The sequence below is a fragment of the Plectropomus leopardus genome, chromosome 7 (assembly GCF_026936395.1).
Source record: "Plectropomus leopardus strain MGB_pleo_1.0 chromosome 7, ASM2693639v1, whole genome shotgun sequence".
Taxonomy (NCBI): domain Eukaryota; kingdom Metazoa; phylum Chordata; class Actinopteri; order Perciformes; family Serranidae; genus Plectropomus; species Plectropomus leopardus.
Window position 1 is genome coordinate 23,656,048 of NC_142182.1, and position 13,058 is coordinate 23,669,105.

General features: G+C 38.4%; 1 protein-coding gene across 15 annotated transcripts in view; it reads left to right on the plus strand.

The window, feature by feature from the left end:
- Positions 1 to 398: 398 nt before the first annotated feature.
- Positions 399 to 13,058, plus strand: part of ppip5k1b (diphosphoinositol pentakisphosphate kinase 1b) — a 59,639-nt gene continuing 46,979 nt past the window's right edge. For all 15 annotated transcript variants that reach the window (XM_088080250.1, XM_088080253.1, XM_088080249.1 and 12 more), the window contains exons 1-4: positions 399 to 569; positions 7,747 to 8,302; positions 9,931 to 10,126; positions 12,387 to 12,477. In XM_088080250.1, coding sequence (XP_087936376.1) covers positions 8,132 to 8,302; positions 9,931 to 10,126; positions 12,387 to 12,477 — 458 coding nt within the window. In that variant the 5' untranslated portion in view covers positions 399 to 569; positions 7,747 to 8,131. The remainder of the gene's footprint in view (positions 570 to 7,746; positions 8,303 to 9,930; positions 10,127 to 12,386; positions 12,478 to 13,058) is intronic.

Sequence of the window (13,058 nt, forward strand, 5' to 3'; positions counted from 1 at the left end):
TTGAAAAACAAACGGTTATTTGTATTTGAGAAATAAGGGTACCTTGTGCCAATATTTGAGAGCTCTAACACAAAAATACAGCAAGTTCTAGGTGCTGATACCAAGTGTTAATATCATCTCATGTTTCCCCTATTGGTGACCTACAAAGCCTCCTTTGATGTTAATAATTTTATCCTGCCATTCACTTGTAATAGAGTACTTCTACGCTGTTGTATAACTACTTTTACTGAAGTAAAGGACCTGAATACTTTCAGCACAGATTATTTCACTAGTTTTTATCAAGTATCTGTGCGTGCAGTTCACCACTGTGGCCGGTGGATGGCAGTGATGACGCGGCTTTAAAAAAATACACTGGATGTAAAAAAAACAAAAAGGTGAAGAAAAAGGAGGAAGCTAGCAGTAGCAGCTAAACACTGGCGGTGACCGGACATGAACTTTAGCATGTAGTTAGCCAACTTTACTGGGAGTAAAAACAGGAAAACCCAGGCGGCAGCAGCGTCCCTCCAGTCCGGTTCAGTCAGAGGAAATGAGGAAGTGAACAGCTGACTACTTCCAGTTGTTTTCCGCCGGTAAGTCCCGTTGTTTTTTTAAAACACGATGTGCGGTGTCCTCTCGGCGTGTCTTTGAGTCCGGTGATAGCGGAAAGTTGGATTCTTGCTGCAGTTGTCGGTGGAAAAGGACAAAAGCAGGCAAGATTTTAAACATTGTGTACCTCAGCTGTAGGTAACCGGAGTGCTGTGTAGTGAAGAGGCCGACGCTTTGATTTATTTATGTGTGTTTTGTGCGGTTTGTTTCTCCACGGGAGCCGCGTTTCACTACTAAACCGCCAGCTGGCTCATTCATTGTGTTTACTTGTGATTTGAGACGCAGGTTTGGGCTCCAAAACAGGCTGCTGGACACCAGCAATGTGTGCTACTCTTACAGTTTATTAACCTCCATGAGAGAGCAGGGCACCTACCAACTCAAAGCTATTTATGCTTACTTTGCCGCTTTCTGGATTGACATGGCTAGGGTTGTGTTTGTGTAGCTGCTGACTGTTGGATTATGTGTGTCTGTAAACTGCCATGGGTACTAAATATTGACAGTGTAGTCTCAGGAGCTGGAACCAACATCAGTAGTTTGGACACAAAAACTAGTAAATAAACACAAAAATCAGCGCAATGCCCCAAGTCTCAAAGTGACATTTTAAAAGTGATTGTTTAGTCCAACCAAAAGTTCAAAATCTCCCAAATGTTAACTTTATGTTTAACAATCAAAAGTGAGAAATCCTCCCAACTGAGAAAACTGAACAGTGAAATCTACATTTTGCCTATAAAAATGGCTTCAACAATCAGCTTTAAACGAAATTGCTGATTATTTTTTTGTGTATCGACTGATTTTTTTCATTTCATTTAAGTAGAGATGATCTAAAAAAAGGCACAGTGCTTGTGGATGGTATTAAGAGAAAACAGAGAAATATAGAATAATGAAACTTACTTTGCAAAATAAAACCAAGACATACTTAAAACAATAAAACTGTTTTAGAGGGATTATGTTATAAAAGAGAAACAGTTATACGGTATCAACAAGAACATCATTAAACATGGCAGAAAAAAAATATCACAAAGTGGTAAAACAGTTCCTACAATCATATAGCTGAGAAACTTTTTCATGTGAGTCATGCTGACGAGGATTAAATAAAGAATACCTGTTATTAAATGGTATTATCACTGTGGCTTTTAGTATTCACTCAAACAACAAACAAACAACAACAAAAACAGTGCAGACTAAATACTACTGAATAGAAGAAACCATTAAAAAGTAGTCACTGGTTAAAATAAATTGTTTAAATTTTAAGCCACATGTGCTGTGGCTTACTTTTGTCTGATTTCCTAAACCCAACAAGCAAACGAAACTAGAAGAAAGTATTGATTTTCCTGATGTTTAAGTGGAAATTCAAACTTAGACTAGGTATATAGTCTTAATGTAGGAAAACAGTCAAAATTGAGCCTATTTAAATCTATAAAGTCAAAATTGTCCAAAAAAATTTGCATTTTTATAATAGTAATTTGAAATCGCTAGATAATTTTCAACAACTAAATATTTAAATGCCACTGAAATATATGGCACTTTGTACTATGCATTACAAACATTACATAACCCTGCAATACATAACAACAGCTCACTAAATACAAGTTAAAAATATTTGTTTAAAACAATATTCTTTAGGAAAGTAAATCTTGAGGAAATGAGCCTTATCATTACAACAGCAATTTTAACTGGTTGAACACAATCGCATGAAATGATGATTTTAATATTAAGTTTTACTGACTAGTATTTCTGGTGAGGACAAGCCAAGGGAGCAACTTTTAAAGGAATGCTTCGCCCTTAAATTAACCATTTGCTTATCAATTAGTCCTGCTGTGCTACCTTGTGTTTGTAAAGAAAACTTTGTTCTCACACGCCACCTTTGTAAACAGCAAACAAATGTATTTATAAGATGATTCTGGGCCATGTTTAACAACAGCAAACTTTATTAAAACACCACAAACTATCCAGTTGTATACTGTATCCAAACACATGCATTTTAGCTAAAACTGCACTATTTTAAAACTGAAAGTGAAACTTATCTATACTCTTCAAAGCCAGACTCCAGTACTCATGCTAATGTTTCTAATTATAGTTTGCCTCTGTTGAGTGAGGTCCCCAATCAATCACTAAATCATTATGTTTGCCCATTTCCGTGGAGGTGTGGGTGATAGTTTTCTTCATGAATTTTAAGTAACACAGCGTGACAAATAGATTTACCAATGTTAATTTTGTGGGTCAGGTGTTCCTGTGATGTAATGTAATGTGATCAGTGCATTCAAACCCTTACAGTAGGTACTGCTGGTAATTTTGTGAATAATATATTTTAACCAATTTGATTTCTACTTTTCCTCTTACTTCTCATTCGCAACTTGTACATATCATGTTATGATATTAGAACTTGTCACCTTTGCACTATTTTTTAATAGCATAAAGCCCATCTCCTTTATATGTGTGTTTATGTTCCAGTCTATCCTGTTCATCGTCTGTTTTGTTGCTGCTGCATCTTCGTACTATCTGCTGCTGCAGCAGCCCATATTCTCCTGAGGGACCCATTATAGTTTAATTTTATTGTTACCCTGAAAGCTGTGTACCTTGCACAAGTTATTAATCAGTAGCTTAGAAGCAAGAGAATAAAGTCATGTATCTTTCCAAATTCTATAAATCATCTTGTAAACCCTGCAGAGGTCTTATCTCTTATAGTAAGAATTGTTTGCGTTGATGAGTTAGAAATAATGGGTCTATTTTGCAGGGCCTGGGGTACACAGGCGAGCTTATTATGGCCTCTGTTTTCAGTAACAACGGCAGTTTGTATTTGCAAACAAAGCTAATTTCTCGAGTGCCCAGTGCAAAATGAATTTACAAGCTTGTAGGTGCTTCTTTAACTGTCGTTCCTCTGGTAGTTGTGTCCTGATAACATCATCACTATGTTATCTGTCCCTCGGGGGTGATACTGTTTCAGGGCTGATGTTGGTCTCCAACCCTGATAACTTTCTGAGTAGTACGTTTTTTATTGAATTTAAAAATTAACAGTTTTGTTAATGATTTAGTCTTGAACTCTGATAACAAGCCGCTCCCTTGTTCAGCATACTTGTAACCGTGTTAGAAAAGTAGTGATGCCGGGTTACGCGCAATGCTTGACCTTTCACAGTAAAGGTCCCAATCTCAAACATGCCATAATGCCATTTCACTTTTCTAGAAATAACTCAATTATTAGGTCAACGGACAAATTATGAGTCCCTAACCGACAGTCAAACTGTTGCAATTGTTGCACAGTATGTTGTCATAAATCTCATTTGGCATCTTATCAGGGAAATTATTGTTAATTGGAGTTAATGACTCTCTCCTCCCTCACCGATCAAAAATGCGACACAGCCTTCCTGCGGCAGACTGTCTCAAAGGTTAACAGCCTGTTATTATTGCCGTTTTGTTGATCTCCGACCTCTGAGATGACGTAGGTGTCTCATCCATGGCTGAGGGCCTGCAGGTGACAGCTGGGGATGTTTTTAATCAACCTCCTGATTTATTCATGAGTGATAAAGGGTTTTACTTTTTTGAGGGAAAAATTTAACTGGCCGAGGAGACAGTCTCACATGATGATTTTGTCTAGTTCCTTTCCTTTTTGCCTTCCTTCTCTGTTTTGTCGTCAGTGAAAGTGAAAAGGCATTCGGTCATTTATGACTAACTGACCTTTAGAAAGAAATTACGTCTCCACCGAGACTCAGGCGCAGCTTGTTGCCCTATGATGACAGAAATATGAAAGTCACAAAACACACTGTGAGTTGAGCATTTTCAATAAAATTGTAAGAAATTGTGCAGCCCTAGTCGCCATAAAACTCCTGATGCTGCTAATAACAAAGCAATAGTTTTCGAGTTCCTAGGTTTGAGGATTACCAGCGTGATTTTATACTATCTATTTAATTCCTCACATTTACAGATTTTCTTTAATGTTAAGCATTTTTCAGCAAACTCAAAAAACCCACAAAGAAATACAAACAAGTTCGGTGGTTTCTTTTTGTCCGAGATTTTTGATCTGTGCAACAGTGTCGAGCAGTTGCACGACTTGTGTACACGCCATGGATACTTCCAAAATGCAAAAATGAGTAATTGATGTTTTTTGGGTTTTTTGCTGCAGAGCACAATGTACCTTGAGTAAAATTATAATCACATGCAAAGTCGAATTCTCAGTGGTAGTAAATCATGTGCGAATGTGTTTTTTTTTTTTTGTTACCCCTCTACCAGCTGAGCTTACTGCTGAAAGTTACTTTAATCAGAGAAGTTACTTAATTAAATCCCTGTCTGGAATTAAGTTTCGGGTGATTTGACACAGTGCTTTGCATGCATGTGTTTCTAACCATCATGCAGAATGTTTCTGATAGTGTGCAGTGTCGGCTTATCCGTCCAGTAGAATAAGGGTCATGTCCTTGGCCGAGTAAAGGCAGAATAAACTAAGGCTCAGTGGTGCCTACTCACAGCAGTTAAAGATATTTATCTACGAGTTTATCTCTGTTAGTGCTCTTCGACCCCAGCCTAGCAAGAAGGACTTCCACTTTGTTTAGTGTGGCCTGTCATCGCCTCAGAGGCTAGTAACGATGAGTTATCTCTGGGAAGCATAGCTGGCCCATGGCACCCAACACCCGTGCCTTTGCTTTAGCCTTCAGTTCCTGTTTCGCCCCCCTGCAGAAGAGGACACTGTTATTTCTGGGTACCAAGGTTAGGCTGGGTCAGATGTGAGATTTAGTTATATGAGGGTATGTCCTGGCAGATAGACTAGGACACAGGAAGACCGCGTTTTCTCTTGAGCAGCCAGATCAGCTCAACAGCGCCAGTGAAAGAATGTGCTCTGAAATAAGTTCTTGCAGTTATTCAGAGATTGTATGGAGCGCGCAGTCGGCTCGTAGGCCGTCACTGTAAGGCGATATGATCCACCTATCTGCCTCTTGAGGCTTTTCCCCTCTAGTCAGCTGTTTGTTGTGTGTGGTGGACCGCGCTGGTGGTGGTGGTGGTGGTGGTGGTGTTGGAAGGGGGTGTTGGATGATACACAGAAGAGACATATGAACTGGCTTTGGCTGCATCTACTGTTTGTGGACATACTACACTAGTTTCTTCTTCTGGCTTGGCTACATGTCACACCTCCCTCTTGGGATTTGGCTCAGTTTCGAGGGAATGACATAACAGCTTTGTTTCTTTATTTTGTGGTATCAGATCAGATAACGGAAAAGTGGTGACCGTGCACACACCCATCATACTGAAGCACGAGAGCTGCACAGGTCTGGAGAAATTTTGGATTGGATTTTTAGTTGGATTTTTGCCCCAAAAAAAGATCAGAAAAGTCCATCGATACTCTTTTGTTTTGGCGTGTTTCGATTTTGCAGATGAGTATTCTCGGTCATGTCATCTTTTCTCTTTAACTTAAAACTGTGAGTACATAGCAACAAGTTTTCCAGAGATTTGTTTATTTTTGCATCTGTCCTGTCTGAACGTATTGACTTAGCCTTCAAAGACCGTCCTGATCACAGGAGCTCAACACTCCTCAAAACTCCTCAAGCTCCTCAAAATTGGTAAAGCTACAGTTACTGCACAGGAGACTTTTAGTGAAAACTGGGCTTTAGCACCTCCACATGAAAATGATGTTTCTGCACTTTCTCTGCACCAGTTCTTTATTTTTGATTGAGCCATTATGCCATTCTAAACTTTTATTTATTTCTCCAAATTTCTTTTTTTTAACCCTAACTATCAAACATGGTTAGGGTTAAAAGAAAGAAAAGGAAAAAATAGAAAATTTTAAATAAAATTTGGGTATTGGATCACCAGGTCACCACTGACAACCTGAATCTGAAAATGTGCACTTAATAGTGTTGAATTATATTATATCATATGGTTACAGCATGAGCTTTGTGACAATAAGGCCACTGGGGTAAATCCACTATCTGGGAAAAACTTTGAAGGGAAAAGTTAATGGGTGAATGAGCAGCTCTTGATTTGATTGAATGTATTTTAATTTTGACAACTGCAGACACAAGTGTAAAAAATCTCACTCTCATTTGAGTTCTCATTTAATAGTTAGAATAAAAATGACATCCGGACAGGATCCTTTGAGGATATGTCATAATTGGCTTCTTATGAAAAGTGAAACACAAACCCAGAGTAATGTGATCTACCTTGATGTACATAAAGGACACAATAGAGAGACAGTCTGGCTCCTCTTAAGGCCCCATTGTCATCACAGCAACAGACAACAGCAGGCCTACATGAAGCAGACGACGCTGTCGTTCATAATAAAAGTGAGCGATGGGCTCGGCCGTCTGCCGTCTGCCGGTGATGAGTGATGTTCAGCTGAAAGTAAAGTGTGGATCATCTCATCAACGACGAGCTGTGACCCAGACTAAAAGAACTGAATTAAAACCTTGGCACTGTGCTTGTTTACTTAGCTAGATGTGACACACCCTGACATACGTTAAGAAGTAATCATGCAGTCAACAATACAATAATTATTATTCATATAACTGAAGCAGTATATATATATTTGTGTATATACTATAAAGATATGATAGATTAATGAAGTCATGCTCCCTCTGTCCCTCGTCAGCTCAGCCCTCTCCATGTTGACAGTTGTGTCCAGTCTACTCATACACTCTTAATTTTGCATAGAGCCCATTTGAATGCTCTCAGTTTTACATGTTAATTGCTACTGGAGATAGTAAGATATTCAACTTTTTTGAAAAATTAAAAGTTCATGTGTTTTTGCAGATTAAAATGTATAACAGAGTGAAATTTAAGGATGAACAATATGGCATATGTACAGTAAATCCTTGTCTTGGATTGGCTACTCCTGCTCTGAACATACTTGTGATCAATCGTGAGAGTCGCTCTTATAGGTTCCTCTTGCATTTCACTGTAAATTGGAGTAAGCTGCATGATAAACGGCTTATTGCTCACTCTCAACTCCTCTCCTAACTCCTCTATTGTGCGGTTGATGTTACAGCCCTGACGTTTATTTCACAAAAGGTGAATGTAGCAACACTTGCAACAACCATTCCTGTGGTTATTCAGTTGCAGTATGTTTATTGACGTTAACTTGCTTAACTTGTCAACTTCACTCTTTTGTGTCAACAGTTTTCACCTGAATATCGTTTGACCTAGTTGCTTAACCAGTTTCACTTTTCTTTTAATTCCTAGAGAAAGAAAAATGGTGCACAGATGTTGACTGAGGAGCGTCTCTGCACTGGGTCATGTTATCTGTCGGAGCCAGACCTCCTCTGTCCTGACACAGGGAGTTTTACAGCCAGGATCTAGACTTTCTACCTCGACACACGTGGAGTCCACACCTTCTGTTCTACCTCTTAGGACATCAACTGCTCTTGTTTCTACCTCAACACATAACTGTACGCACACAGCTGCATGTAGCTGTCATCAGCCAGCTCATGAACACCAACACACTCTTCACTTTATCAGCAAGTTCTCAGGTGTCAGTCAGTGTAGCACAGTTTCTTCCTGCTTTGCTGCCATAATCACTAGCTGGGGAGGAGCCACCCAAAGCAGCCATGTTTCATAGGGGTTTGTGATGTCCTGCGACGGACCAGGACCAGGGGACGGACAGGGGCGGGCTGACGGAGACGTTCCTCGGTTCGTTGTTGGCTGTGGGGATGACGAGCATGACATGGGCCAAATGGAGGCAGGCATGAAAAATGAGATGTACAGAGAAGAAGAAATGGAGGACGATGAAGATGAGTCGGTAAGTGACTAATTGTTAATTCAGGTGTAAAATTCAGGTAAAAACAGCTGGTGTACAAGGTGTGCCTTGCAAAGAAAATACATCAAAACTAGAAAATTAGACTCTATATGGATAGTACTAATAATGACTTAATAATGTAACTGTGATTTTACAGTGAACAAAGAGGATTCAGTTTTGAAGTGTTTGTCAATTTTGGGCAGTAGGAAATCAACAGGCCTTGAAGTTTTAAAGAGTTTTATTTGGAGTGGAAAAACAAATGGAGACAGAAATATACAAAGGCTGGCATGAGAACAAGCAGTAGATAAACAGCTTTAAGGCATCTGCTCTGTTACGTCCTGCAGCTATAAAAGGACTTTATGGTAGTGCTGTGTCAGCTGCTCGCTTAGCCTTCGTGCTATGGTTTCCTCTCTTTGTCTCAGTGTTTTGCCAGCTAATGTTTTTATCTAAAGAGTAATTTGCATGGAGTGAACAGGTAGCTGCTGAGTTCATTCTTTAGGTGTCACCTCAACCATTGCAGTACAGCAGCAAAGACTTTCTTATTAATATAACACACACAAAACAGTTTTGTGTCATTCTGTCATGACATCTGAACCGCCTTTGTAAGTATTAACATTTTCGTAGCGTAGCTAAAAATTGGACTGAAAAAGGGCTCGTTGTCAGTGAAATCAAGAGTTTTTCCACACTCTCAATCTCAATCTCAGCTCGTCAGGCTCAGCTCTGCATTGTTTGACACAACCTTATCAGTCTAAACTGTACTTTGTGACTGACTTTATTATTAAGCTCAGCACATCCTGTCAGGCTGTCGGCATAATAATGTAGTTATATAGCACCTTAAAGAAATAATTCATCCACAAAGTAATCATTTTGATATCAGTGACCCCATGTCACAAAAAAACTGTGAACAAAGAAACCAAAAACGAGAAAAATGTTTGATGAATTGATGTCATGGGGGGCACTTTTAACAACAGCAAAACTAGACTAAATAGCATCTTAGATTTTGGATATTATATTGTCATCCATAAGTGTTGTCTTTTTCTGATTTTAAAGGTTGCATTACTGTAAAGTGATAGAATTTTTTTTAACTTAATTTCCAAACACATGCATTTTCACTCAAATCTTACTATTGAAAACACTTCAGCATAAACAGTGTCATGCATGGCCTGGGCATGTGTGTTAGTTTGAACTCTGCCCAATGGAAAGCACGAGCAAAGTTCAAATGCACACACTTACCCAGGTCAGCTACTTGCATGTGGAAGTGTTTTCAAATATTATGGATTTAGTGAAAATGCAAATGCAAAACAATGTGTTTAGTCAGCACTGAGGGTTCGGATAAATTTGGATTGATAAATGAAACCTGGGTTAAGCTGCACGAGTTGTGTGAGAGTTTGTCAGTGGATGTTTTTATATAGCGTTGCTGTTGTTTAACATGGTCTCCCTTTACTTAAATTCATCAATTCTCCATGTGGGGGTTTTGTGTTTACTGTAGGCATGCAAATCAACCAGTGCGTCCAATACATTTTTAAAGGCCACCAAGAGTCACATTAGGATATCTGTGCTGTACTACAATCTTTACATTCCAGTGCTGTTGCACACACCCATTTTTGTGTCTTCCCTGTCCTCTTCATCAGCCACCAGAGCGACAGATTGTGGTTGGCATATGTGCCATGATGAAGAAGTCCAAATCCAAGCCCATGACTCAGATCCTGGAGCGACTTTGTAGGTTTGACTACATCAACGTGGTCATCTTTCCTGAGGAAGTGATCCTGGAGGAACCTGTAGAAAAATGGCCTCTCTGCGACTGCCTCATCTCCTTCCACTCCAAAGGTAAAAATTTTTAAACAAGTTAAAAATAGTTTGTTACATGAAGGGGGACAGTGGGAGGATGGTGGAGGGGGAGTGCTCTAGAGAGGTGTGAGAGTTTTTGTAGCTTCACTGGCGACACCAGCAATAACTGGTAGGACTATTTGTTGTAACATGTATTGAGTCAACCATGTTTTGCTTAATCTCTTATTGCTTTCAGCTGTTCACATGTGCCTTTGGTGTTTGCATTTGCATCGTGTTTTGCCATAAATAACAAAATAACTTTATGTTTTTGGACCACATTGGAAAACAGCTCGGATAAAGTTTGAGAAAGTCCTCCTGAACCTATCTGAGGTGTTGTAAATTAGCTTTCAAACCTGGGAAAGTGAAAGAAGTGAAGTAACAATGCAGCAGTGGTACATAAAAAATGACCACTGCTTTTTTTGACATAAGTCTTGTTTGTGCTGGCAGTCAGGAAAAACGGGAAATGAACGTTTCCCTGTTGCAGTGACGGGATTTGTGTTCTCTTGAGAAATATCTGCACCTAAAAAGCTGTACCATAATTCAAAGGATTTGCCAGGTTTGTGTCAAGCTGTCTGAAAGCAACCAGCACCAGTTTATGGGAAAGAGAACTGTGGGATTGGAAATGTCTATTCAAGGCTTGTAATTAATTTTATGACCATGTGTGGTTTACAGAGGCAGAGCATGATAAACAATATCAATACACCTCACCATCTGTGTGTCCTTCATCTTAAGTGATACACTTGAGCATGTGATGCTGCACACTCATTTACATTAAGAGCTCAAAAATAGGGATCAGTTTGTTCAACATTATATTCATGCATTAAAGCAGCCAAATATAAATGGTATTTTAGATTATTTTAAACAAAATGTAAGTATATTTTTCCCTCTGACACTGATCTGTTTCTCTGTATGTATTTGAGTCAGAGTTGGTCTCATAGGACTGTTTTTCCAGTCTATTTTTAAAAGAATGAGGGTTTGTTTCTCAGACCATGGGAACAAAGTATGAGTCCTGTGTTGTTGTTATTATTGGAACATAGAAAGACTAACGTTTCCCGAAAATATTTCCTGCCGACATTGGCCAATGACATGACATGACAATTATCCAAAGCCCTTTATTAAGTGAAAAAAGATAAGGAAATGGTTTATAAAAAAACACACATTTATTGAATCTATCAATTTCTGGTTATCAAATGATATAAAATGTATTTAAGTGCATTACAAAGTTTAAGAATTATTAGACACTACAGTAAAATGGCATGTCAAGTATTGCTCAAAAAAGTTTCAGTATGAAAATATATATGACAATATTTTGATAATTCATTAACTTAATCTCTTTTGTCCTCTTATGATTCTCTTTTTAAAAACTTAAAATCCGTTGTTTGAAAATAATATTTTAATAAGTAAGTTACATTGTCACAAAAGGCCAAAAAACCTACTGCTATGTGAAGTTTTTTAGCCTGTTTTATTTTCTGCTCAACTTGAAAACCACTGGGCACTGAGTATTGAGAACAATGGCCTTGAAAACGTGTGATAGCCACTTATGACTTGATATGTGTCAAATCCTCCACTAGTAATTAATTATCTGTATTCAAGTAATATTAAGTAACCTAACCTAATTTTTTTGTTTAGGTTTCTTTAATAAAAATGATAAAACTTCCTCACACTGTGGTGGAAAATGTATGAATTTACTTGTCTCAAAATGTTGTATTTTCCAGCAGTAACTGTGCAAGAGCTTTGTTATTTTAATTCAGATTGTGCTTTTCCCCAACATACCTGTAACATATTCAGGTGTGATTTCATTTTAGACTTTTTCAATCTTTTTGTGTATTCTGTCGACATTTTCTTTCCCCACAATTTCAGAGGCATCACTGTGGCAGTTGCTGCTCATAACTACCCAGTTCCTCCTTATAATGTTTCAGACAAACATCATTTACTGAGGCCAAAGGTGAAATGCAAGAGTTGTGTTTTTAAATATAGATCTTCACTAAAATCTGATCAAAATCTTAATTGATCTATTAAAATGAGTAAACTGCCAACAGTTTAAAGATGCTACACAGTTTAAAATCTATCGTCTGGGTGGATTAATACATTTGCAACAACCACACCAAGGGGGAAAAACAGGGATTGATTAAATGTCATCACACAGCAGAAAGGAAAACAACTTGTATGAAAATCATTATGACTTCAGTTGTTTGTAAAAACTGGGTGAGCTTCGATTATTGAAGATGCTGTTTGAGCTGATGCAGTTTTTATTTTTTAGGTTTTCCTCTGGACAAAGCTGTGGAGTATGCCAAGCTCAGGAATCCACTGCTCATCAATGACCTCAACATGCAGTATTTCATACAGGACAGGTAAAGTGAGCGCACGCATGCACACACACACACACACACACACACACACACACACACACACACACACACACACACACACACACAAAAAATTCATTTGTGCAAAAGGCATATATTTAAGTAGATAATGCCGTATTTGCATATTTGAACATAAAATTTCATAAAAGTTGTTGAACAAAAAAATTGTCTCATTGTAAGTAATCAACCGGGGTGTTTCCCCCTTGTGTCCCCCCTGACTTTCATTGTTTCCTTTTTTTGCAAAGCAGTTAAACAAGCTCATTCTTGCAGCTGTTGGCAGCTGAGATCAGAATAATTTGGAAGTCCTTACCACCACCTTCCTCATGCTAATCACAAAACTTCATTGATATTCACTGTGTCTCTCTTTCTTGCCAAACTGCAGCAGCCGCATTCTTCTATGCAAAGCTCTTGTATGCACTTACAATTTTCTTACCCTTCCTGATCAGAGGAGCGATTATATGATAAAAATCAAAACGACAACTGCTTTTTTCACATACCTTTATTTACACCTTATTCCTGTTAAGTTGCCTGACCACTGTCATGCACACAAATACATGCACATCAGA